This window comes from Piliocolobus tephrosceles, chromosome 2 (assembly GCF_002776525.5).
Source record: "Piliocolobus tephrosceles isolate RC106 chromosome 2, ASM277652v3, whole genome shotgun sequence".
NCBI lineage: Eukaryota > Metazoa > Chordata > Mammalia > Primates > Cercopithecidae > Piliocolobus > Piliocolobus tephrosceles.
The window spans coordinates 43,826,025-43,850,375 of record NC_045435.1 but is presented as its reverse complement, the minus strand read 5'-3'; the positions used below and the strand labels follow the sequence as shown (position 1 = coordinate 43,850,375).

The window sequence follows — 24,351 nt, the reverse complement described above, 5'->3', positions numbered from 1 at the left end:
AATTATAACCTCTCTTTTCAGTAACTCATGCCGAAGCTAGACAGATTTTCTTGGAGCTCTCTCTATGAATAATGCCCACTTCTGGGTTTCTAGCTGCATTGACTTCAGGCTAGGTGCTATCAGAGGAGAAAACATAGTAAGTCATATGGTGGTGGTACTTAAAATTCTGGTGTTCTTTCTTGATGCACCTACTTCTGTTTACAGAGTCTTCAAATACCTTTTCCATGCATTCTGTCCATGTTTTATAGTTGTATTCAGTGGCAGAGAACGTGAAGTGTGCTTACTTCATTTTACGTGGAGCCAGAAACTCTATTAATTGATTTTGCTTTAAAGTATATTTTGGCTAATATTAACAAACAGCTATACCAGCTTTTTTTTAGTTAGAATTTACCCAAAATGTATTTTTCAATCAAGTCATATTTTAAACAGAATATGGTTGGTTTTCTTTCCAACAGACTGATAATCTTTGTCTTTTAACTGAAGCATTTAGTGCATTTTCATTTAATATAATTGTTGATACATTTCATCTAATATCCAGCTTTTTATTTCATATTAGCAGTTGTCTTGTTTATTCTATTTCTTCTTTCTTATTTATTGCATTCTTTTGTACTGATTTTTAATTCTATTTTTCCCATTTGTTAGTTTAAAATTTGTATACTCTGTATTCTCTTAGTGGTAAGCCTAGAAATTTAACATGCATACTTAATGTCTGCATCAAATGTTGCAAATTTAATCCCTTCCTTGGTCCTCCTCCTGGATAATAAGGGGATCTTAGGACACTTTCACTCCACTCACCTCTGTCCCAACTTGTTGTTATAATTTTGATTTCATTTATTTTACTACTATTTAATCACTGTTTAAAAACTATTAATTATTATTTTATAAGTCAATTTAATATTTATAACTGATATTAAAAGTCTATCTTAAATATTTAAGTGTGAAATATTTCCATTTACCCATATGTTTACCACATTCTTAGCTCTTCATCTTGCATTTCAGACCTTCAATCTGGGATCACAATTTTTGCTTAAAAACATACTTTAAAATTCCTTTATGGTGGTCTGCTTTCAGTTTTACCTGCTTATGGTGGTCTGCTGGTGGTGTGCTTTCAGTTTTACCTCATCTGAAAATGTCTTTGTTTCATCCATGTTCTTGAAAGACCGTCTCATTAGGTATAGAATTCTACTTTAGCATTTATTTTCTGCTAGCACATTAAACATGTAATTTGACTGTCTTTTGGATTCCATTATTCTGTTGATAAGTCAGATGTCAATCTGTCACTTCTTAAAAGTAATCGGTCTGTTTTCTTAATCTGCTTTTAAGATATTCTCTTTTCATTGGTGTTTTTCAGTTTCATGATAACTACAAATGTATGTATACATTTCTTGTTTGTTGTGCTTGGCATTCATTATTTTTGTTTGTTTGTATGCATTAGTGCCTTTCACTGGTTTTAGAAAATCCTCACCCATTTTTCTTCAAATATTGCCTTTGTCCTGTTTTCTTTTTCCTCTCCTTATAGAACTTTGTTAAACATTATTAATCCTCTCACTCTATTACCCATCTATCTTAACTTTTCTTCTATTTAAAAAAAATCTTTGTGATATACTCTGGGCAAATTCTTCAGAACTCTCTTCTATTCACTAATTTTCTCTTTATATTTGTATATTCTGCTCTCAAATATACCCATTGGGTTTTAATATTGTTATATATTTTTACATTCCTTGAGTTATAAAGTCACTTCTTACCCAAACATTTTTTATCATTCTCTATCATTTTCTATTTCCTGATGATATTGTAAATTTTATCTTTTATTTCTTTAAACAGAGTAAACACTATTTGTCTGATACTTCCAGTATGTGAGGTCTCCACTGGTTTTTTGTTGTTGTTGCTTGTTTTTTCTACTGGCCATTATTTCCATTGGTTCTTGCTCAAGGTGTCTTGCTTCATTAAGTGTGGAATGCTTGTTTTCCTTGGAAAATTATTTGTGGGGGATTTTTGAGGTCTAGGATAAAGACACATTTCTTGAGAGAATGTGAATTTGTTTTTCCCAGGTACCTGAGCACACTATCAGTCTGAGGCATCTTAAACTAAATTCATGATTCAAGCTTTGTCTTTTTTTTTTCCCACTTGGGTGTGCGAATGTGGCTTGAAATTCCACTCAAGAGCTTATTTATGATTATTACTTCTCAGGGATGTATGAGCCTTTCATCAGTAAGTTTCTCAGTGCCAAGATGTTTCTTTGAAGTCCTCTGAGATGAGAGATGTAAGGCAGGTTTACTTCTAGAATATGGTTACACAGAGGCTATAGCTCTTTGAAGTACCAGCTTTATGTGCATAGTAACTCTAATTAGATTTCCCACCTCGAGTAATTTTGGTAAGCTACAAGCCTGGGAAACTAAAGCTTACAATTTTCCAGGCTTGATAAGTGATTGGGTGCCCTGCACATTTACTTATTGAGACAACTTAGACACCACATTATACACCCATTGTGTGTACAATTTAGTGATTTTTAGTATATTTACAAAGCTATGCAGCCATTAGCACAAGCCAGTTAAGGTAAGTAAAGTTGGTTGATAGTGCTGTTTAAATCTTCTGAAACCTTGCTAATACTCTGTCTAATCCTATCGATTCTTGATAATAAATCTCTATTAATGATTGTTTGATTATTTCTCATCTCATTTTTTTTTTTCCTGGACTCCTGGGTGGAGTCTTGCTCTGTTGCTTAGGCTGGAGTGCAGTGGCATGATCTCAGCTCACTGCAACTTCTGCCTCCCGGGTTCAAGCGATTCTCCTGCCTCAGCCTCCCAAGTGGCTGGGACTATAGGCATATGCCACCATACCCAGCTAAGTTTTGCATTTTTCATAGAGACGGGGTTTCACCACGTTGGCCAGGCTGGTCTTGAACTTCTGACATCAAGTGATTCGCCTACGTCGGCCTCCCAAAGTGCTGAGATTACAGGCATGAGCCACCGTGCACAGCTTCGTCACTTCATCTCAGGTTTTGCTTCATGTATTTTAGGTCTCTCTTTTTGGGTATGACACATTTATAATTGATATATTTTCCTGATATTATTGACAATTTTATTATCATGAAATTTTTCTGTTTGTCTGTAGTAAAAGTTCTACTCTATTTTGTCTGATGATATAGTCACTACACTTCTCTTAATATTACTTTTTGCATTTTATGTCTTTCTCTATTGTAAAATGATAGTAAATATTTGTGAATTTGAATGCAAAACGTGTCTTTTATAGACAGCATATATTTGGTCTTAATTTCTTATTCAATAAGAAAATCTCTGTCTTTTGATTAGGGTGTTTGGTCTATTCCCATTTCATGTAATTTTTGATAACGACTGGCTATACATCTGCCATTTTGCTATTTATTTTCTACTTCTTGAAACTCTTTTTCTCTGTTCCTCCTTTGCTGCCTTCTCTTGTATTTAACATATTTTTAAGTGTACCATTTTCTTTTGCAGCTTTCTTTGAGCAGAGGGCTCACTATATGGCCCAGGCTGGTCTTGAACTCTTGGGCTCAAGTGATCCTCCCACCTCAGCCTTCCAAGTAGCTGGGATTACAGGTGCATGCCACTGTGCCTGGCTTCTTTAGTTGACTTTTAAACTACTTTTTAAAATTTCAGTGGTTGCTCTAGAAATTCTGATGTGTGTTTTGCTTTATCATCCTCTATTTTAGGTTAATACTGAGTTGGTTGCATTACAAACAGCAACTTTGTTCCAAAGTAACCCCATTTTCTCCTCCTCTACTCTCTGATATTGTCATATATATTACAGCTGCATATGTGAAAAACCCAACTATGTAGTATCACAATTGCTGCTTTACAGATGGTCCCCAACTTATGATGGTTTGACTTAAGATTTTTCAACTTCATGATGGGCTTATCAGGGCATAAAATACATTTTTTACTTTTTATATTTTCAACCTATGATGGGTTTATTGGAATGTAATATCTCTGTAAGTTGAAGAGCATCTGTATTCTTTTATATCTTTTAAAGAAACTAAGAGAAGAAAAAAGAAAAACATGTATTATGCAGCCCTTTACATTTCCTTATATGTTTACCATTTCTTGTGCTATTCATTTCTTCCTTTGGACACAGGTTACTGTCTAGCATCACCTCCTTTCAGTCTGAAGGATTTTAGTGTTCTTTTAGTATTTCTTGTAAGTCTGCTAGCCACATATTGTCTCCATCTTTATTCATCTGGGGATGTCTGTTTCACCTTAAGTTTTGAAGCACAGTTTCGCTGGATACAGAATTCTTGATTGATCATTTTTTTCTTGTAACACTTTGAATATAATATTCCACTGCCTACTTGCCTCTAAGTTTCTGGTAAGTCTCATCTGTTAAGTATACTCTTGTTTCCTTCTACATGATGTGGCATTTTTATCTTGCTGCTTTTAAGAATTTTCTGTCTTTAGTAGTTCTTCTATTATGTATTTACGTGAGGATCTCTGGGAATTTATCCTACATGAGGTCTGATAAACTTCTTGGATCTGTAGATTAATGTTTTCCCATCAAATTTCAGAAATTTTTGACCATTACTTCTCTCTCTCATTTCCTTTTGGGATTCCCATTAAACATGTGTTCATAGGTTTGATATTATTCCACCTGACTCTGAGCCCTGCTAATTTTTCTCCAATTTTTTCTCTCTTCTTCAGATTATATAATCTCTATAGATTTCAAGTTCATTGATTCTTTTTTCTAACATCTCTAATGTGCTACTGAGCCCCTTCAGTGCACTTTTATTTGGTTTATTGTACTTTACAAGCTTAAAAGTTTCATTGGTTCTTTTAGATAATTTCTATTCTTTATCAATATCATAGTGGACTCATTGTCATATTTTCCTTTAATTCTTTAAAATTGGTTTCCATTAATTCTTTGAACATATATTTGATAGTCACTTTGAAGACTTTGCCTCCTAAATCCAACATCCAGGCTCACTCAGGGACAACTTTTATTGAATACTTCTGCACCACCCCCACTCCCAAATGTGTTATGCTTTTCTGTTTCTTTTCCTTTGCATGTGTTGTAATTTTTCGTTGGTACTGGACATTATGGATAATATATTGTAGCAACTTTTTATCCTGATTTTCTTTTTTTTTCTTTGAGGGTTTCTTTCTTTTCTGTTTTTTTAACTGCCTTTTGTTTTTAAGTAATTTACCTAAACTGAATATGCCTCTTCTACTGTTTGCTGTGGTTTCCCCTCTGTTTTCAGAGGGGAAATCTTACACATTTTTATATTTTAGCCTATGAGTTACCCTTATTTCTGCATAGCTTAATCTCTGTCAATGACTGGTGGTTGTAGTCAAACACCAGTAAGGCTTCCACTCTCTCCTGGTGGATCTGCATGGGAGTACCTTAAAAGTTCAGATAGTTTCCAAGTCTGCTATGACTCTCACTTTCTGCCTGGTCCTCTTGGATCTGCTCTGTACATGTGCTCAACCTACCAGTCATCTAGGAATGTGTGGAGAGCTTGGGCTGTCTATGGGGCTGCATGTTTATGCAGCTTTCTTGGCCTCCAGGGGATGAGTTTATCAAGTCTCTCTGTGACTTTCTGATTTCCAGGATCTTCCTGTTAAATTTCTGGCCAGTTCTTTTGTCTGCTGTTGTACCAACCAGGACTAAAACCTCAGCCTAGGAGAACTCTAGGCTTTTCCTATTTTCCACTGTGAGTGTGGGTTTTCCATCCTCTACTCACAAACATGTCAGCTCCGTTTGGCAAAAAAAAGCTGCTAGGTTTTGTAGCCAGCCCCACTCTAGCAGTATTATCATGTTGAATGAGCTGGGGTAAGGAATGGAGCCTCGGGAGAATGCTACAGACTGCCTGAAGTCTTACTTCAAGCTCAGTATTGTTTTTAAACAAAGAAACTATTCTCAATTTGTTACTTATGATTGATTTCTAGAGATCTAAAATGGTTGTTTTTGACAAATATGCCTGGTTTTATTTTATTTTATTTTTAAGTATAGAATGTTGACTTTTTCAGTTTTTCATAGTTGGAAATCTGCTTTCATTTGGCTTTTGGTCTGCTAAATTCTTACTGGCACGTCAGCTCTTAAAAGGTTTCTAAAGATATGCTTTACAACGTTTTTAGGTTTTTTGCAGTCGGAGGATGAGTCTAGATATCTAGCCAGCTATACAGATCAGTTAATAATTTATCTGCTTTTATAACTATTAAGTGAAACTTTAAGCAAATAATTTAGCAAAGTGTCTGTAACAAAGGGGCTCAATAAACAGAAGTTACAATATCTGAACACTTATATTGTAGGAATTATACATATATTATCTTAATATCTCGAAAGAGGTAGGCATTCCCATTTTAATATTAGCAACAACAACATAAAAATATTTACCAGACCAAGAATATATAGGTGGTACATCAGGATTTCAATCCAAACACACTCAACTCTAAAGCTAGTGCCTTCCCTACTTTACCATGCTGCCTTCCTGGTGAAGGAGGTTTCAGTGGCTGCTTTTTGGAAGATACCCTGTAGACTATCTAGGACATAGTAAGAAATTAAATCCATTATAGGGATTAGAAAGAGGGCTCATTGTCATACTAATTGACAGTGACCCAAATCACAGTGGGGGTACATACAGATTCCTAAAAGCAGAGAGGGCTTTTGCTAAGATAATGTGAGTCACTGAAACTAATAAGGTTTTAGGATTCTATATGATAATTGCCCAAATTCCAATTATATATACAGTGAACAATTAAATATGAACTAAGACTACTACAAAAATACCTAAACAACCGAACTACATTCCATTTAGAAGTTTATAAATATATTTGGGAATTAAGTAGCAAATGTTGAGGAAGTTGACTCTTTTGGGCTGAATCTTACAGGGTGGTAAAGCTTACTGCGGTGATCATGAATCTGTTCTCCAGTTCTGAATATTCAGAAACTACAGCATAAGCTACTGTAAAAACCTTCCTAATTAGTCTCTCCACTTCCAGTTTCTTTTTGTCTTTGCTGTGTTCTTTATATGCTTATCTCTCCAGTTTTCTAAAACATTTTAATCATGTTGCTTCTGTGTGGTTTCTTACTGTTCACTAGTATTTCCTGAATTCTTCATCCAAAGGCCTCTATAATCTGCTTCTCAGTTTACTACTCAGCTCTTTCTCTCACAACTCCCTGTCCCTGGTGGACTCATTTACGCTCTTTTTATCCTCTACTCTCACCACTTTCATCCTCACCTCCAAACCACTGCTTATTTCATTCTCCTTATTTGTTCTTTTTTGCCCCCTCTCATTGCACCCTTTCCTGGAGTGTACTCTTTTCTAGATTTCATCCACCCAAATCTTACATGTTCTTTTAAATCTACCTCGTTTCATTCATTCAATGGACAGTGTCCATGCCATGAAGTGTAAGTTCCCACAAGTGCCTTTCCCATGTAGTTTATCAAACAATATACTATCATTTAAATTCCACATCTAGCATAGTTGTGGCTCCACATTAGGGGGAAATCTCATTCTGGTCCAATTGATATATCAGTTTTATCCCACTTTTGGCTGCCCCCAACTTTAATATGTTTAGTAGAAAGGCCCTTCATCCCCTTGAGTGATACACCTATCCTAGGTGATCTATCATAGGTTAGGGGTTGTCTCTTCTGGGCCTGTGACATAGTATATGGTTATAACAAAGAAATACATATCAAGAGAAAAAACTTAATTATAAGTGAATCTCATAACTGAGGAAGTCATAAATTATGTTGCATAATGTTCTTGTTCTTAAAATCATAAAATAACTAGTAATTCTTGAGTGCATTAATTATTTTGCTTCATGCTGTGCAAACAGCTAAGAGATAATGGCCTCCCTCTAGTAAAAAAAATTATCATCGTAATACTTTCTATTTAAATGCTTAGTTTGCTTCCATCCCCTATTTCATATTTCTTCCTTGCTTTGTTGCATATGTCTTTGCTACCCATCATCTTTTCTGTGTTTTTCCCATTAGCCATCAGTGCAGATTGGATGAAATAAAGAATTGGCATAGGTATCATTTCATCAGTCCAGTCAACCTCCCTGCCTCAGTGTTTCTTTCCCATACTTATGGAAGGTGAGGGAAGGTGATAGAGGATAATGTTAGGTAGTTGGAATGTCCTTAAACGAGCTAGGGACTTAACATAACAGGAAAAATCAAGGAGTGGAGAAGGATAGGGGATACATAGGGGATGTTGTGGAATTGTTTTTATTGTACCCACCTTAGTGGAACTGAAGTCTTTTACCACTTCTTGCTAGTTATAGTTAGTACAAGACCATACATATAAGAAGTACAAGACACACATAAGAAAAAAGTGCACTCAAATGAAAATTGCTTGATAACACCTGTCTAGAAATTTGGTGGATTAGGCAAAATGAGGATTGGCACAATCTGTGGCACAGTCTTACCTATGGTGGCTTTCTCTTCTAATGGCACAGATCCATCACAGTTGGTGCAAAGCCCACATTTCATTGACTAAAAGTGGCCAAAGGCTTATTCCTATTTCAAAGTATATTATTTGGTAGTATATATAAGGATATATCATTACTGTTTTTACATTCCAAGGCACTTATAAATGCCATAAAAATAGTTTTGCTCTCAATGTCAATGGACTTCCTTTAATCTTATTTGACTGTGCTCTAGAAAACAAGAAATAAAAGATGAAGTTCAGCTAGTTGTATATAAATTTGAACTGGGATACAAGTGCAAAGGAGAACATTTCATTTTTGCTGAGGCAAACTGCTGAGGAAAATAAAAGTAGTTATACTGTTAGCAATCTGCTTCTTCTTACCCAAAACATAAATCTCACTGTTGACTACAGCTGTACTGAATCGGTATTTAGAGTACTTCATGGATGCCCGCACACTCCATTGATCTTGGCTGGGGTCATACTGCAACAGTTTGTTGCTTAATCGATCAGGTTCTTCATCAGGAAGATCCATCTGTATGAAATATGACAGCCAATATAATAACATCCCATTTAGCGATCTTTGAATGCAATTAATCAAAGCAGACAGCCAAAGAGATAAATAGAGGTTAACTGCAGTGACTCATACTCACAAACCCACCAAACCCCATGACAGGGGTTATAAGTGTACTGTCAATATCAGAGGAATTTATATTCTGAAATAATGGGCCAAAGGTGTTCGGTTATAGCAAACAATCTGTGATCTTAGCAGTGAGACATTCATTACAGCTTTTTTTTTTTTTTTAAAGAAGCAACTGCAAAGCCTTAAAAAAAAACCAAGCTCTCTTGAATAGTATTTAAAGTGTAATTCTATTTTACCAAACTTTATAGTTGTTGGTTTTAATATTTGTGAGAAACTAATTTTAGTAATTTAGAAGACATTTTCTTTATATTTTTCTAATCCATATGAAACAAAGTTGCCAAAACATTTTAGTGTCTTTACACCATAATTATGGCCTATATAGGAATGGTGTGAATTCAATTTTCAAGACTTATGGACTAATCTAAATTATTTGCAGTTATTTTAACATACTTATTTTATATATTTTTAATGACTAGAGAAGGTACAAATTAAACAATTTTACTCTTACACAGAAGTGGCTTTTTCTTTTTTTTTTTTTTTTTTTTTTGAGACAGAGTCTCGCTCTCTCGCCCGGGCTGGAGTGCAGTGGCCGGATCTCAGCTCACTGCAAGCTCCGCCTCCCGGGTTTAGGCCGTTCTCCTGCCTCAGCCTCCCGAGTAGCTGGGACTACAGCGCGAAGTGGCTTTTTCTATTCATAAATGTTAGGTGAAATGATGTCTTTTGCATACATGTATGTGGAACTTTATATGACTTCAAGCTAAGGATTCATGAGTGTCATTTTCTTGGGTGATACAAGTGTTCAACAAAGAAATAACTGGCATACTTATGAAAGCTTATGCAATGAATTTTAGTTATCTACTTTAAATATACCAAGAGTTATGCTCACCATGACACACGCACAACCCTGTGTGATCTTGCAATTGTTATACAAGTACTCAATTGGGTAGCAAAGCCTTTCCTCTATGAGGTAAACGTTCATGTTATCTGTTCAGAAACTTTATAAATTAACAATCGTTGACTTTATGGTTTTAATTTTCCTTCTAATTTAAGTATTTAATCTCTATTTTAGTGAAAGAAATGCAAAGAAAAGCTTCTAAGTTGTTTTTGGAGCTTGTGCATGCAAAATTAACTATGTAAATGGATAATTTTGAAAAAGTTTAATTACAAATAATCTGTCAGGTTTCTCCTGCTAGCTGTGATGAAATCTGTACTACTTTCTGACATACAGCAGAAAAAATTAAATGTGTTAAATGTGAGGTTTAAGTTTTTAAAACAAGTATGATATACTGTAAATAAATGGCAAATTCCAAGCTTCTAAAATGAATGCAAATAGCATCAGTTTTATCCTGAAGCAAATTTGGAGAAACAAAAAATAATACAGGCAAAAATAAATTTACTGTATGCCATGAGGATGACCAATGAGCTAGTGAGATTAATTTTTATTAGAAAGTCCGGTTGGTCGGGGCATGAGGCAGCTGAAGTGATCCTAAGAAGAGTGCGCCAAGGCACCAGGAGAGGACATCCAGTGGGGAAGGAGAAGGCCACTATGGCCACACACCCCTGACTTTTCATTGTGGTTTGCCATCACTTCACTGGACTTCAATAGAAACAGCATTCTGGGTTCTCTGCCTGCTGATGCCCAATACAAATATCAAGTGTTACAATCACAATATGCTTTCATAGAAGTGATTATGCCATCACAGATCGGTGTTCTGGTGTCTCACTTAGGGTAAGAATTTTAAATATGGAAAAGGCCTATGAGTTACTTGCCTCAGGTCACAAATCTATTAGACACACAGAACTGGATAAGGATCCAGCTTCTCTTCCCCCTAGTTAGATGCTCCCTACAGATAATCCCTCAGCACAAATATTTTTCATAATTAGCAAGAATGGGAGGATTATGAAGAGCACAGCATGAATACTGAACCAAGTCACGTCTATGAAAACACACTTTAAAAATCCATTCTCCTAAATTGCTTTAACACTTTAAAACCTTGAGTTATATTCTATAAAACAGAAAGCACTTTACCAAAATGTAAGTCACACTCTTTTAGTATTCAACAACTACAACAATTTTTAACATAGCAGCCAGACTCAGTATTGCCATGCCAGTTATGTATACAGGAAATTTCTTAACCTGAGGGGTCCAGCCTCCAATCACATAAAGTTTATTATTCACTGTCACTACAGCATGACATGCCAATTGCAGTGGAAGGGGAGACACCCTTTTCCAATTGTCCCGTTCTACAGAGTACTTATCCACACAGTTTGTAATGAGATACTGGTTTTTAATTTTCATCTGTCCTCCTATAACATAAAGGTCATTATGAATACTGCCCAGAGCATAGAGTTCTCGAAATTCAGCTGTGCATAACTTTTCCCAAAACTGGTTTCCTCTATCATGATACCTGCAAAAGAGAGAAACAGTATCCAGGATTAGAGGTAACATGAAAGCAATTTACCCAAGATATACACTTATTTATTATCTGACCAAAAATAATGAGATATGGTTCTTCCAATTGGAGGACAAAAAACATTAATATAAGAAAGTGATACAGGTTTGCTTTTATTTTTAAAGGAATGATGAACAAAATATAATGTACTTTAAAATAATTAACCACATATACCTGAAGAGTTTTAGGAAAAATATAGAGAAAAAGTATAGACTATCCAGGAGTAGCCTTCATTTTATAATTCTGGGAAAGAAAATCAAGAATGAATAGTAAGTTTTTCGGCAAATCATTTCTAATTTTACCATAAAAGTAAGCAAAAATACAAGAATGCCTTATTCTGTGGACAAGAACTATCACTTTAACATGAACATTAAAGAAATCACAGTTTTAGGGCAGATAATCTAAAAACATCTCAGTTCATACATTTCTCTCAGGATGATTTAGAATACGTAGAATTTTAAGAACTGTTGTAGTTCCAGCTGGCTTACAATTGGGTTAAGAGCACTGTATAAAAACCTACCTGTAGATTGTCTGCTGGACACTTAACATCTATTTTAATCTACTAGATGTGGCAATTTCAGTAATTTCTTCCAGAGTATCACTCTAAGAAGAGTCTTAAGAGCTATGGACAATAGTATATATGGTCTTTCAATGCCTTCCAGAATCCAACACATTAACTAATTATGTGTGTGATGGGGCATTGTATGGTCACTGGGTAGATGAGTTTGTAGCTATCCTTTGTGTTGCATCATGATAATGATAAGTCTTTATCTCCAGTCATGACTGAAGATACACAGTCTGAGAAGGACAAAAGTACTTCATGGGGACAGAGGGATAAAATATGTGAAAGTAAATGTCCCAGAAAATCTAGAAAGTATGTCTGGAATTCAAAATTAAACACACACACACACACACACACACAAAACAGGAAAGCATGGAAATTAAGAAAAAAGTTGAGCTGTTTGGAAACGAATTAGGAACTTACGTGTGTTTTATACAGAGTAAAATTTTTAAGTATAGAGTACTTATTTTGCATTTAACACCTGCCAGTTAATTCTATGATAGGAATTTTTCCCAGTTGTCTAGGCCAACTCTTAACGTTCTTTCCCAAAGAGACATCTTTACTTGAGGCTTGACAGGGAAGTTAGAAGGCATGCTCCTTTCTAAGAGGGTATGTCTGGCTTGTCACAGCTGAATGCAGAAATTTATCAAACCTTATGATGGCTGTCTTCTATGTAATTCTAGGCAGAGAACCAAAGTCTCTAGAATCACAGGCGATATTTTCATCACTATTTTTAATTGTTTGAATTTTAGAATAGAAAGGAGGAATAGGTATCTGTAATATATGTGGGGGCTGCCAAAGTAAAGCCAACTGAATGAATATATAAATGAACTTTAAAAAATGGGTTTGGGTTTTCTGAGACATAATTTAAGAAAATAGGCTAGGAATGAAGTACATCCTGTAAAGGTTAGGAAGTAGATGTTTGCTGGGTGACTTCCTAATCTGATTTTTGTTCTCACATTTAGAACTGAAAACAGGGAGAGAAAATGCCCAGATAAAACTCTACAATTTACTATTAAGTGGATATGACATAAAAAAGAAAACAATAGCGACAAAGGCCTTCATTGCTAATAGAGATTGATAGTTTAAAGACAAATGGAGATAAGTGAAGGAGATGGAAAGGTACATCTTTTTTACAAAGAAATAATCTTCCAGAGTACTAGTTTACTTCCTCTTTTAAGTCAAGGAGAAATATATCTGCATGGAAATCTATGAGTCGAGGCAAGCCGAAGAACATCTGGACGAAGATAAAAAGAATAAGATACACAAATAATATAACAGGGATGTAGCACAGGATGATAAATTTCTTATGCATATCACAAAACTGGCACTACAATGACCTCCAGTAATGCTAGGAGATTTTAACTACACAGAACATCAGCTGGAAGTCTCATTTAAGCCTAAAGCAACGCTTCTGACAATTTCATTATTGGAGGAAATGATGCGAGTAACTAATAACTTTTACTCTAACTCTGACCAATGTGGAGGAAACAGTTGGTGATGAGAACCTCGTTGAGTTCAAGATAAATAGGAAGGAAAACATGGGGTATAGTTAGACATTTGCTGTTAGAAAGGGAAATGGGCTTGCTTTCTTTTCTTTTTTTTTTTTTTTTGAGAGGGAGTCTCACTCTGTGGTCCCGGCTGGAGTGCAGTGGCTGGATCTCAGCTCACTGCAAGCTCCGCCTCCCGGGTTCATGCCATTCTCCTGCCGCAGCCTTCCGAGTAGCTAGCACTACAGGCGCCCGCCACCACGCCTGGCTAGTTTTTTTGTATTTTTTAGTAGAGACAGGGTTTCACCGTGTTAGCCAGGATGGTCTCGATCTCCTGACCTCGTGATCCGCCCGTCTCGGCCGCCCAAAGTGCTGGGATTACAGGCTTGAGCCACCGCGCCCGGCCGGAAATGGGCTTTCAACAAGTTAAAAGGAAAGATGTCTGAGGACCAAAACTGAAAGACACCATGACAGGGTTGGAGGTTTATTAAAAATAAGATGTGATGGCAGAATTGTAGACTATCTTGAGGAGCAAGAAAAAAACGATGTAAAGAATCTGAAGTACGGGGGCAAGAGGTTCTAAGGTGGAAAGAAGGGCACCCAACCAAGAGCAAGTGTAAAACAGGTGGCATGGACCCGTGAGAACCACGTCGGGAAGCCAAGGCTTCCTCTTCCTGTGGGGATCTGCTCTCCTGGCTCGGTAGTCTCTCCCTGATAATTCTGAAGAAGGCTGCTCCTGTGGCTCAGGGACATGCTTGGTCACCATGGGCACGGGTCTAGGTCACTCAGCCAGAGCTCTGCATTCTCTCTCCTACTAGGGGAGACTAGACATGTGTTCAAAGCATGAATGTGGAAAAGGTACAGGTCTATGGCTTGAGACAGATAATGTAATGCTAGGAGATGACAGAAAAATACTAGACCTCTTCAATCCCTCTTTTGTTCCATCTTCACTGCTAAGAAGTACTTTCTGACTGAAAAGTCTGAACAAACCCTGGTAAAAGAGAACTGAGAGGAGAAAAATATTGGGGGAAAGTTTTACTATCTAGAATGTATTCCATGTGCATATTTCTAGCTTTCTCACTTAGATTTAATTGCTAAATACTCATTTAATACTGGCTGAATAAACAGCAAATAAATGTATGTGTTCTCATAAGCAAAATCTAGATGATACACTAGATGAAAGCAGGCATTCTTTCCTCTTACTACAATTCTAGGATTAAAGCATTCTTTGACTACAAACATTTTACAATGTTGGAGATTTAAGCAAAATCCACAAATTAAGGATGCAGAATGAAAGCTGACAGATTATTAGTAATTTATGGTTAAGGAAAAAATTACTAATTACTCTAAACTGTGAACTAAAAAATACATTCAAAGGAGTCTGTGTTAATAAACTTTCCTTCTTGTTATAGTAAGATTTTTAAAAGCAAAGCAGTATATTAAACCCTATTATGGATAAATAAAGCTAAGAGTGAAAACTAAAATGGGATCATAACAAACACATTTAACTTATGCAAATTTAACTATATGTTAACAAAGGAAAAGAAAAAATAATTTTAAAGTGTTGGTGATTTAATTATGAAAGTTATGTGTGCTACATTTATATTTTATATAATATACATGATATATTTATAAATTTTTATATATACTATATTTATATTTAGAGTCATAGGTTATATATATAAATGTATACACACACAGACACGCAAAAGCATGTTCTGTATACTATTCCTTATGGGAGATGTATATGGTAATTTTGACTACAAATAATTTAAGATGTGATGACTTTTTGCAGTTCTTTCTTCTACTGCTGCTAGTATCAAAACAACATAATTAAGCAAATTTGCTGCTAGATACACACCTATAAATTTCAACATTCTTGTTCTTTTGTCTAGAGAGTTTAGAGGCACTTGCTTCTCCAGCCACAATTATAGTATTATTTTCCATGACAACACCAGTACACACAGTTCCTAAACCCTCTCCATACTTGGGAGATGAGATGAAATAGGTTTTCCGTGATACAGGATCATAACAAAAACTGGCATCCCCATAGCTCCTATGTCTTGATCTGATTCCTGAAGAATTGTTGCCAATGCAAAGCAGAAGACTGGTAGTCTCCATGCCATAGCGCAGATTTAGAGAGTGCTGTTGGGGCGTCTTGATGGCTTTGAATGCATTTTGAATTATGTCAACGCAATCTGCATCGCACAGAAGCATTGTGTTCCTTCTTAGGGCTTGTCTTAAAAAAGAAGGATTTACAAGTTCCAATCTGACTTGCTTCAAAAGCTCAACAAGATGCTCTGTACGCAATTCTTTGTTATGATTTACCCATCTCAGAACTAAGTCCAGAATGCTCTCTTCTCTGGATATGTTAAGATCATCTGATTTAATAAGTGTCAAAAATTGGTGCACTTCGATTTCTAGTATTTCTTCATGTAAGCTGACCTCGGCAAAGTGCTGATATAAATATTTCTTCGATTGATCAGATAAATCTTCAGCTCCAATCTGCTTTGCAAAATAATAGATACCTAAACAGTTGGAGGCATCCATGTGGTCCATCATATATTTTTGACACACACTGAAGACTTCTTCCATCTGCATAAAATAGGCAGCCATAGCTACAGTCTGTACATTGGCATTATTGATCTCCAAAGCTGCATTGTACATGTAATTTAATAACACCGACACACTTTCTGCTGTGATGTCATAAAGTACGACTTCCCTTTGATTACATTCAAGTAGTCCACAGGTGAACATAGCTTTGAAATAAGGGCTAAATGCAGCCAGGACCAGTCTGTGGCAAGGAAATTTCTCTCCTTCTGCTATGAGTACCACGTCAATCATTTCTGCTAGTTCTTTCATATTCTTAATTTTGTTCAGTAAATTCAAGCTATGTTGGTATTTTTCTTTTCCCTCAGTCTTGCACTCCATGATCTACTCTCCAAAGTTTCCAACTAAGTCTTCTTTAAGTGTAGCTTGATTCCTGAGGGGCTATTTGCATGTCTGATTACTCATGAAGCTACAGAGATGTCAGGAAACATTTCTAAGGGAAAGAAAAAAGGCAGTTTTCTTCTAAGAAAAAATTCTCTATAATTTAGATATGCAGCGTTAGTTCTAAAAAATATAAACAAATATTATTCACTCTAAGCAGAGCAGTTTAAGACAACTACTTTTGTATCTAAAAATATTAATTTTGATTATATAAACAGTAACAAATTAACTGCTGTCACAAATTCTCCTAATCGGTGGCAGAGATTTTTCTAGGACTGCAAAGACTTCCCTCCCAACATTTATGGAAAGAGAAGCCATAAATTGGGCACATTTTGCAATTCCATTTCTAGTTACCAAATGCAGTTGACCTGCAGGCAGAGGATATAGGGGCATCAGTTAATATTCTCTCTGAGGAGATGCAAAAATCACCCCAAAGGTTATATGCATCCCCTCCAAAAAACACACTCATCTGTTATAATGGTCAGTCCATAAATTCATGACTGGGGCCTTGTACAATATAAGTCCACTAAAATTTTGCTCAAACTTTGATGTGGGGCATGTAATTCAAAGCAGTAGATAACACAGAGATCATATCTACTGGGCTTTGGAAGGCACTACCAAATGTCAGCTGATCTGAAAATCACAATATTTAAAACACACAACTAAATCACCCTCAACTGCCTAAAATCATATGATTTCTCTGTCCTCCCTCCTTGCTCAGCTTTTATTATTTCCCCAGTTCATAGTGGCAGAGACTGAATCTCTCTTCACCTTAACAAGCACTGGTCTGTTTTTTAAAGCTAGCTGTCTCATCTTCACCTTCCCTGGATACATGGAAATCGGATGTTTCAAGGAAGTTAATTTAAATTAGCTTTTGTTTTAAAGAAGGACATTCCTAGAGTCAGAAACCTTAATGTTAGAAGAGGATCTCAAGTCTCTACCACCTTTTCCAGTTCTAACTTGGCTGTAAGTTGCAAGCAGCAAGAATAACATTGATGGGAAAAGTCAAAAGTTAATACACTTCTAGATTATGAGTAAGATAATATCCTTTTGGGGTGACTATTCTCTACTTCTCTGCTTAAACCCAGCAGAAGAGTTTTGAGAAGTGAAATGTCCTGTTTTAAAAAGAACATCTGGATGTCCCCAGATTCCCAAACATAAATCAACTTCTTAAATAAATATTTTGCTTGGATGCAGTTTCTCTGTCTCAAAAACATTGGCTTTGACAACAATCACAAAAAACAATTTATTTTAAAATGTAAATAACTGGCCTATATATATTTGTTGTATCCCTTCCTTCCAACTGCGTTTTATACAACTCCTGAAAGCTACTCTAATTGTTAGGGGTTTATAGACCAAATGAATTTACTGATGGAAATCCAGAAAAATACCTGGGCAGTGATATTAGCCACCGCATCTCAAAAAACATTCTCAGCACTGTTTCTTGTGCACATAAGGTACACAGAAGACACTGGCATGGCACATGGGGGCTTTAAAGTGAGAGAGCCCTGGTTTGGATCCCAGTTTAGCCTCAACCTTGGCTTCTTCATCTTAAAATGGGAATAATGTACATAAATAAAGTAGCTAAGTTAGTCTTTGGCATCCAAATGATCAATAAATGGACATTATTGTTAGTTTCCAGTGATATAGCATAGTAAACTCAAAGGTTAGGAACGCAGATTCTGGCTTGGGTGGCCGAGGCCTGAGTTTGAATCCTTACTCCATTATCTAGCAATATGAACACGTTCCTTTGCCTCTTTATGTTCTAGTTTTCTCACCTGAAGTTCATTTTGAGAATTTCATAAGAATATTCGGGAGAATTAAGTAAGGCCATGCATGTACAATATACAATTTTCTTGGTAAAATTTGCTTGGTAAAACTTAGTAAAATTTTACCAAGTTTTCTTGGTAAGACTTGCTTGGGTACAGACACAGCTCCTAAGTGAAGAGAGCTGACAGTAACTTTCCCTTGTAATGAGGGCAGAGTACATTCTCCTTTTATCAGCAAAACAAAACTGTATAAATGTTCTCGGTGATATAAATGGGAAGTTACTCACTGCTTCAATTTACAGAAGACTGAACTGGTGCATTCATAATAATAGTACCCATAATAATAGAGAAAATGGAGTAGAAAAGATGCATATAAATCACAAGAATAAACTCTAATTACTTTCCAAGTCCAAAAAGCAGTTATACTCCTGTCCACTATATTTCATTTTGAGAAGTGGACCACTGTAAATGTTAGTGTGGTACAAAAATGTCAATTTCTTTAAGCCACAAATGTTTGACAGTGTTTAATTTTATAATCTTTACATTATCTTTACTATATTATTTTTACTGCTTAAGTTGCTACTTTCTCTAAATAATGGTTGATATATGACTATGCCTTCTTTTCTAGGAAACTCTCCATGTTCTGCTGAAGTTTCACTAGTTTAGATTCACAGCAGCACTGTTTGAAATAGCAAAAATTTGGAAATAACTTTAATAGGAGATCAGATTGTAGTATATTCACTCGAGAATACAGTACAGCAAAAAAAAAAAAAAAAAAGAATGAACTAGATCTACATGTGTCAATGTGGCTGCATCTCACAAACATAATAATGTGTAAAAAGGACTGTAGAATATACATGCCACTTACCACTGATGTGTTTCTAATATGCAAAACAATATTAAATATTCTAATAGAGTGAATACTGATGATCGATTCTGACAAAGTAAGTATGAATATTTGGTGAATCTGGCATAGGTCCTATAGGAGTTTTTTCTACCATTCTTGGAACTTTTCTGTAAGTTTGGAATTATAAATTCTTTAAGGATCTGTACAACTGTAGTGGAATATAAAAACATGAAGGGTAATTATAAACCCCATTTCAAGACAGTGTTTCCCTTCAGGAGTTGCAGAAAAAGAAGGATGCAAGCAGGGAAGGATGACAAGGAGTTTCAACTGTATAAATGTTTAATTTATGCAGCTGTTTGGTGGGTATCCAAGACATACTTTATTATTATTAAAGCCTCTTTGTATATCTTAAATATTGTATAATTAAAAAAAATTTTAAAACTGCATTAGAGTCACTTACAGCTTTTGAAAAACCTAAATGTTGTAAACCATGTAAACCATGTGTGCGTTACCAGATTTACACATATATATATATATATATGAATGAGAGATAATAGATACATCATGAATTTTCTTTTTAATGTAGGTAGCCCAATTTATGAGTGATTGGAAAAAACAAAAAATTATGACCTCCTTATCCAGTCTGAATGAGGACTGCTTTGGAAACTGTGGTTATAGCCCTCCCTCCGCCTCAATATCCCTGGCATCAGCCTGCAAGAGAGAGAAGGGCAAATGCAATTCCTAATCCTCCTTCAGTGGGAAAATAAGTCACTGCATTCCTAAACTGGCGTGTATTTTTTCCCATAAAAATGTTCCCATAAAGATGTTCAGTATACACTTTGGGAGGCTGAGGTGAGTGGATCACGAGGTCAGGAGTTCGAGACCAGCCTGACCAACATGGTGAAACCCCGTCTCTACTAAGAATACAAAAACTAGCTGGGCATAGGGCGTGCACCTGTAGTCCGCTGGGAGGCTGAGGCAGGAGAATCGCTTGAACCTGGGAGGGGGAGGTTGCAGTGAGCCGAGATCGCACCACTGTACTCCAGCCTGGGCAACAGAGCAAGACTCTGTCTCAGAAAAAAAAGTTCAGTATGGTGAGTAGCTTATAATCATGATAGAGTTGATCAACATGAAACCCTTGATTTTTATGGAGGAAAAACTGAAGACGAGAAATTATTTGGACAGGGCTAAATTCCACAGTCTGTTTAAAAAACTTCCAACAGACTTTGGTTGGCAAACCAAGGAACATCGACATTATGATATCAGAAAATGATGTCCCAGTTTCAATGTTTAAAACAAAACCATTTTTAAGGGTGGGACCCTTTTGTACATTGGCCACCACCATGTATAAAGTTATTACCCCACATTAAAAAAACATCCCAGGCTGATTTTCACCAACACTACCCAGGCATTCTGGCACCTCCCAACCTTTCCTGCCTCATCTCCTGACTTTCCTTCCTTATATTTTTCAATCTTTGAGTAGTACCAAACTACTACAGTTCTAACGCATATGGGCCTTTAACATGCTGTTCTGTCTTTACACATGTAAACCTGTGTCAGACATATCTCCCCCATCCACCTGAAAAAATATAACCGGGTCTTCAAAATTCAGCTCAGATACCACTTCCTCACTGACGCATCCCTTTGCTTTCTTGCCTGTGTTGTGTACACTGTGGTTGCTGCACTGCTATTGCCATTCACTTTTACAGATGCTTGCCTCTCCTGTCTATGATGAGCACACTGTGGGTAAAGGACTTGTCTGCATCACTTCTGTATTCTTTAAAATGGTTACTTATTTATTTTAGAGACAGGGTCTTGCTCTGTTGCCCAGGCTGGGACCTCAGCCTCCCCTGTAGCTGCACCACTACATGCACCACCACACTTAATTTTTTTTTGTAGAGACAGGGTCTTACTGTGTTGTCCAGGTTCATCTCAAACTCCTGGCCTCAAGCAATCCTCCTGACCTGGCCTCCCAAAGTGCTAGGATTATATGCTTGAGCCACCATACTTGGCCACTTCTGTATTCTTGTCTGTGATGACACCTGGCACACAGGAGTTGCTCAATAAGGTTTGTTCAATTAAACTAATGCTTTGTTTAGTGCTAAATTACAAGTTAATGATAACCTGTTTTTTCTAGGTTTTATACATGTTAATAAAACATTATATTCAAGATTTTTTTCTACATATAAAATGTATTGTGATACTATAAAATATTTATTTGGTGTTTGACCTTTTCCTGACATACAACTCCTAAAATCCTTGGAATCTCCAAAGTGATAAATACCTTTCTGTACACTAATGAGTTGACTGAGGACTGGCAGCCTCTAGAGCTTCAGGATAGGAGCTGGTCACCAGAAAGAATAAGGCAGGATTAGAGCACTGGGACTTTCAGTTCCATCACCTGACCTCCAGGGAGAGGGGCAGAAAGTTAAGTTGATCACCAATCAAGCATGCCTATGTAATGAAGGCTTGATAAAACCTCCAAAAGGAGGTTTGGAGAGCTTCCAGGATAGCTGAACATGTGGTGGGTTCCTGAAGAGTGGTGGCCCTGGCTGTACCCCTTCCCCCATATCTCATCCTATATATCTCTTCATCTGTATCCATGTTAATATCCTTTATAGTAAACTGGAAAACTTAAGCGTTCTTCTGAATTCTGTGAGCTGCCCTAGCAAATTAAACCCAAAGAAGGAACCCCAACTTGAAGTGGGTCAGTCAGAAGCTCTGGACGCTGGAGCCCTGTGGGACTGAGCCCTTAACCTGTGGGATCTGACGCTGTCTCCAGGTAGATGGTGTCAGAATGGCACTGAGTTAGAGGACACCCAGCTGGTGTCTGCTGCAGAACTAAGTGATTGCTTGCTGTTGGGGAGAAATCCCCACATACCTCTTGGTTAGCAGAGGTCACAGACATTTTCTGTGTTGATTGTTGTGTGACAGCAGCGGAAAAACAGTTCTGTGTTTTTTCCTACTCATCAATGCTTAATGCTTCAAGTTGCTATCCTCTTGTCTCAGTCAAATAAATCATTCAGAATCGTGAAGTGAAGTGACTCCCTTGCTTATAGCTTGCACTATGACACCCAATTTTCACTTGCACCCTCAAAATTAATTCCCAGTCATCATCTGCTTTCTGGGATTTGGCCCCATTCTTAAGGAACAACTGAAGCCATGTATTGGCTTCACTTATGCCTGAGATTACAAATTGGCTGCTCAGTTTTTTTTTGTTTTTGCGTTTTGTTTTGTTTTGTTTTTGGTAAATTAGTTGTCAACATGCTAAGCTGAAATATTCCAGCATCTACTGAAAAAAATGAAAGCTATGGCAACACTGAGTACTTAATTCCCAAGTGGCAACAATGTGCAGGACCTGAATACCCAGCTGCCACCTCTCAGTTGGCACATCTACTGGGCCCCATTATCCCCTTTGAGACCTGAGTGACGGTCATTATTTGTAATTCTTACGCTGTTGCTTTTCTCTTTCCTGTCCATTTACATTATCCTACAGCCATTTAAGTTTGTGACTCCCAGTTTATACGATTACGTCTCCACACCCTATTTTGTTTCAGCAACATCATCTTGCTCAAATCCTACACTTGGAGAGGCTGGTAGGAAATGGCTCAGAACACACGCACCACCCTAAATGTACTCTGTGTTTCTCACTAGCATGGAAAAAGACCTGATTCGTTTCATAACAATCCATCCTACACACCGGGCATCCAGTAACAGCCAGGCACATGGATGATAAAGACAAATAAGACTACTTTTCTTTTCTTTGCTGAGTTCACACTGTTTTGCATTTTCACAGTGTTTTTATACTTTTCAAAGTGCTTTAATCTGCATTATAGCTCATTAGTTCCTTTTAAGAATCATTTGGGGGAAAATGTAGGGCAATTATTCTCCTGGCTTTAAAGTTAAGAGAGTTGCTCAGGGATACATTCAGCATTTATTAAACTTAAACGAACCCTTCTAAGTGCCCAGCACTATCCTAGGTTCCGGGAAGACAAACAGGAACAGAGAAGCGCCCCTACCTTTGTTGTGCTTACAGTCTAGTGAGGGAAGGCACAATAACACATTGGTCAGGTAATTCAGAGGATGATAATACTATGAAGGCTACGAGCCTGAACAACCCGACGGGGAAGGGTGGAGACCCCTGGCCGGGCGGAGATGGCCTGGAGGGGAAGCTCCTGCTGAGCCCGACCTGAGGCCAGGCGCCGGCCCACGAGGAAAGTCACTTAGAGAAGAGGCTGCAAGTGTCGGTGGCCCCAAGCCCGCGCCCTGGTTCAGCCTCGCCCGGAGCTGAGGCAGGACTTGTGACTGGGGCCGCGTTCCCTGGGACGTCACCCCTACTTACGAAGGTGCTGCCTGGTTCGGGGCGCGTCCCCACTCGCTCCACAGGGGCCCCGCGATGGACCACGACCTGGCCTGGACGCTACCGGGTGGCAGGGCGGCCAGCGGGCCTGACTGACGCCACTGCCCAATATGGGACTGTGCCGGCTGAACGATATAAATAGAGGTCCCGCGCCCTGCGGAGGAGGAGGGAGGGGGCTGGCAGCGTCTCCGAGGCGACAGGTGCTGCCCTCGGCTTGGAGGTGGTCCGAGACCACGCCGCCGCTGCCCAGCCAGCCACTGTGCGCCTGCGCACCTATTCCCGCGCTGGTTCCAGACGGCGACTACAGCCCCGGTGTCAGCTTTATACATGCACAGGGTCTCCCCGCGCGCGTCCCAGACCCTACTGAGCATCCCCCTGCGGAACGCTGTGCGCCTGCGCAGGGTGTTCCCGCGCTGGCCCGCGTGCCAGAGCTACTGAAGGCCTGCGGGGAGGGCACGGGGACAAGTGTTTAAAGAAGGTTTGGAAATCGAGCTTTGAAAAATGCTAGTGTTCCCGTTAGTCTTTTAAACTTGCGAAATGACCAAAAGACCCCATGTGTAGTCTCACTGTGACCCAGGGGTAGGGTTGCCAGGTAAAATACAGGGAACCAGTTAAAGGTAAATTTCAGATGTACAACCAGTAATTTTTAGTGTTAAGTATGTCCCAAATATCGCATGGTCAATTCACGTTTAACTCGGTGTTCCGGTTGGGTTTCATTTTGGTCTTGTATTTTTATTTGCTACATCCTGAGCCATCGGCTTGTGATTTTTTTGCCCTACACCTCTCTGAGTGGGAGGTTTCCAGGACTCCTGAGAAAAGACTGGTTAGCCCGGA

The 24,351-nt window shown here is 37.7% G+C and overlaps 1 protein-coding gene across 2 annotated transcripts in view; it reads right to left on the bottom strand.

Moving 5' to 3' along the window:
* Window positions 1–23,882, bottom strand: part of KBTBD12 (kelch repeat and BTB domain containing 12) — a 78,789-nt gene extending 54,907 nt beyond the window's left edge. For both annotated transcript variants that reach the window (XM_031935033.1, XM_023211249.1), the window contains exons 1-4: window positions 23,500–23,882; window positions 15,412–16,593; window positions 11,183–11,453; window positions 8,787–8,937 (exon numbers count right to left, since the gene is read on the bottom strand). In XM_031935033.1, the coding sequence (XP_031790893.1) occupies window positions 8,787–8,937; window positions 11,183–11,453; window positions 15,412–16,481 (1,492 nt within the window). In that variant the 5' untranslated portion in view covers window positions 16,482–16,593; window positions 23,500–23,882. The remainder of the gene's footprint in view (window positions 1–8,786; window positions 8,938–11,182; window positions 11,454–15,411; window positions 16,594–23,499) is intronic.
* Between the last annotated feature and the right edge of the window lie 469 nt (window positions 23,883–24,351).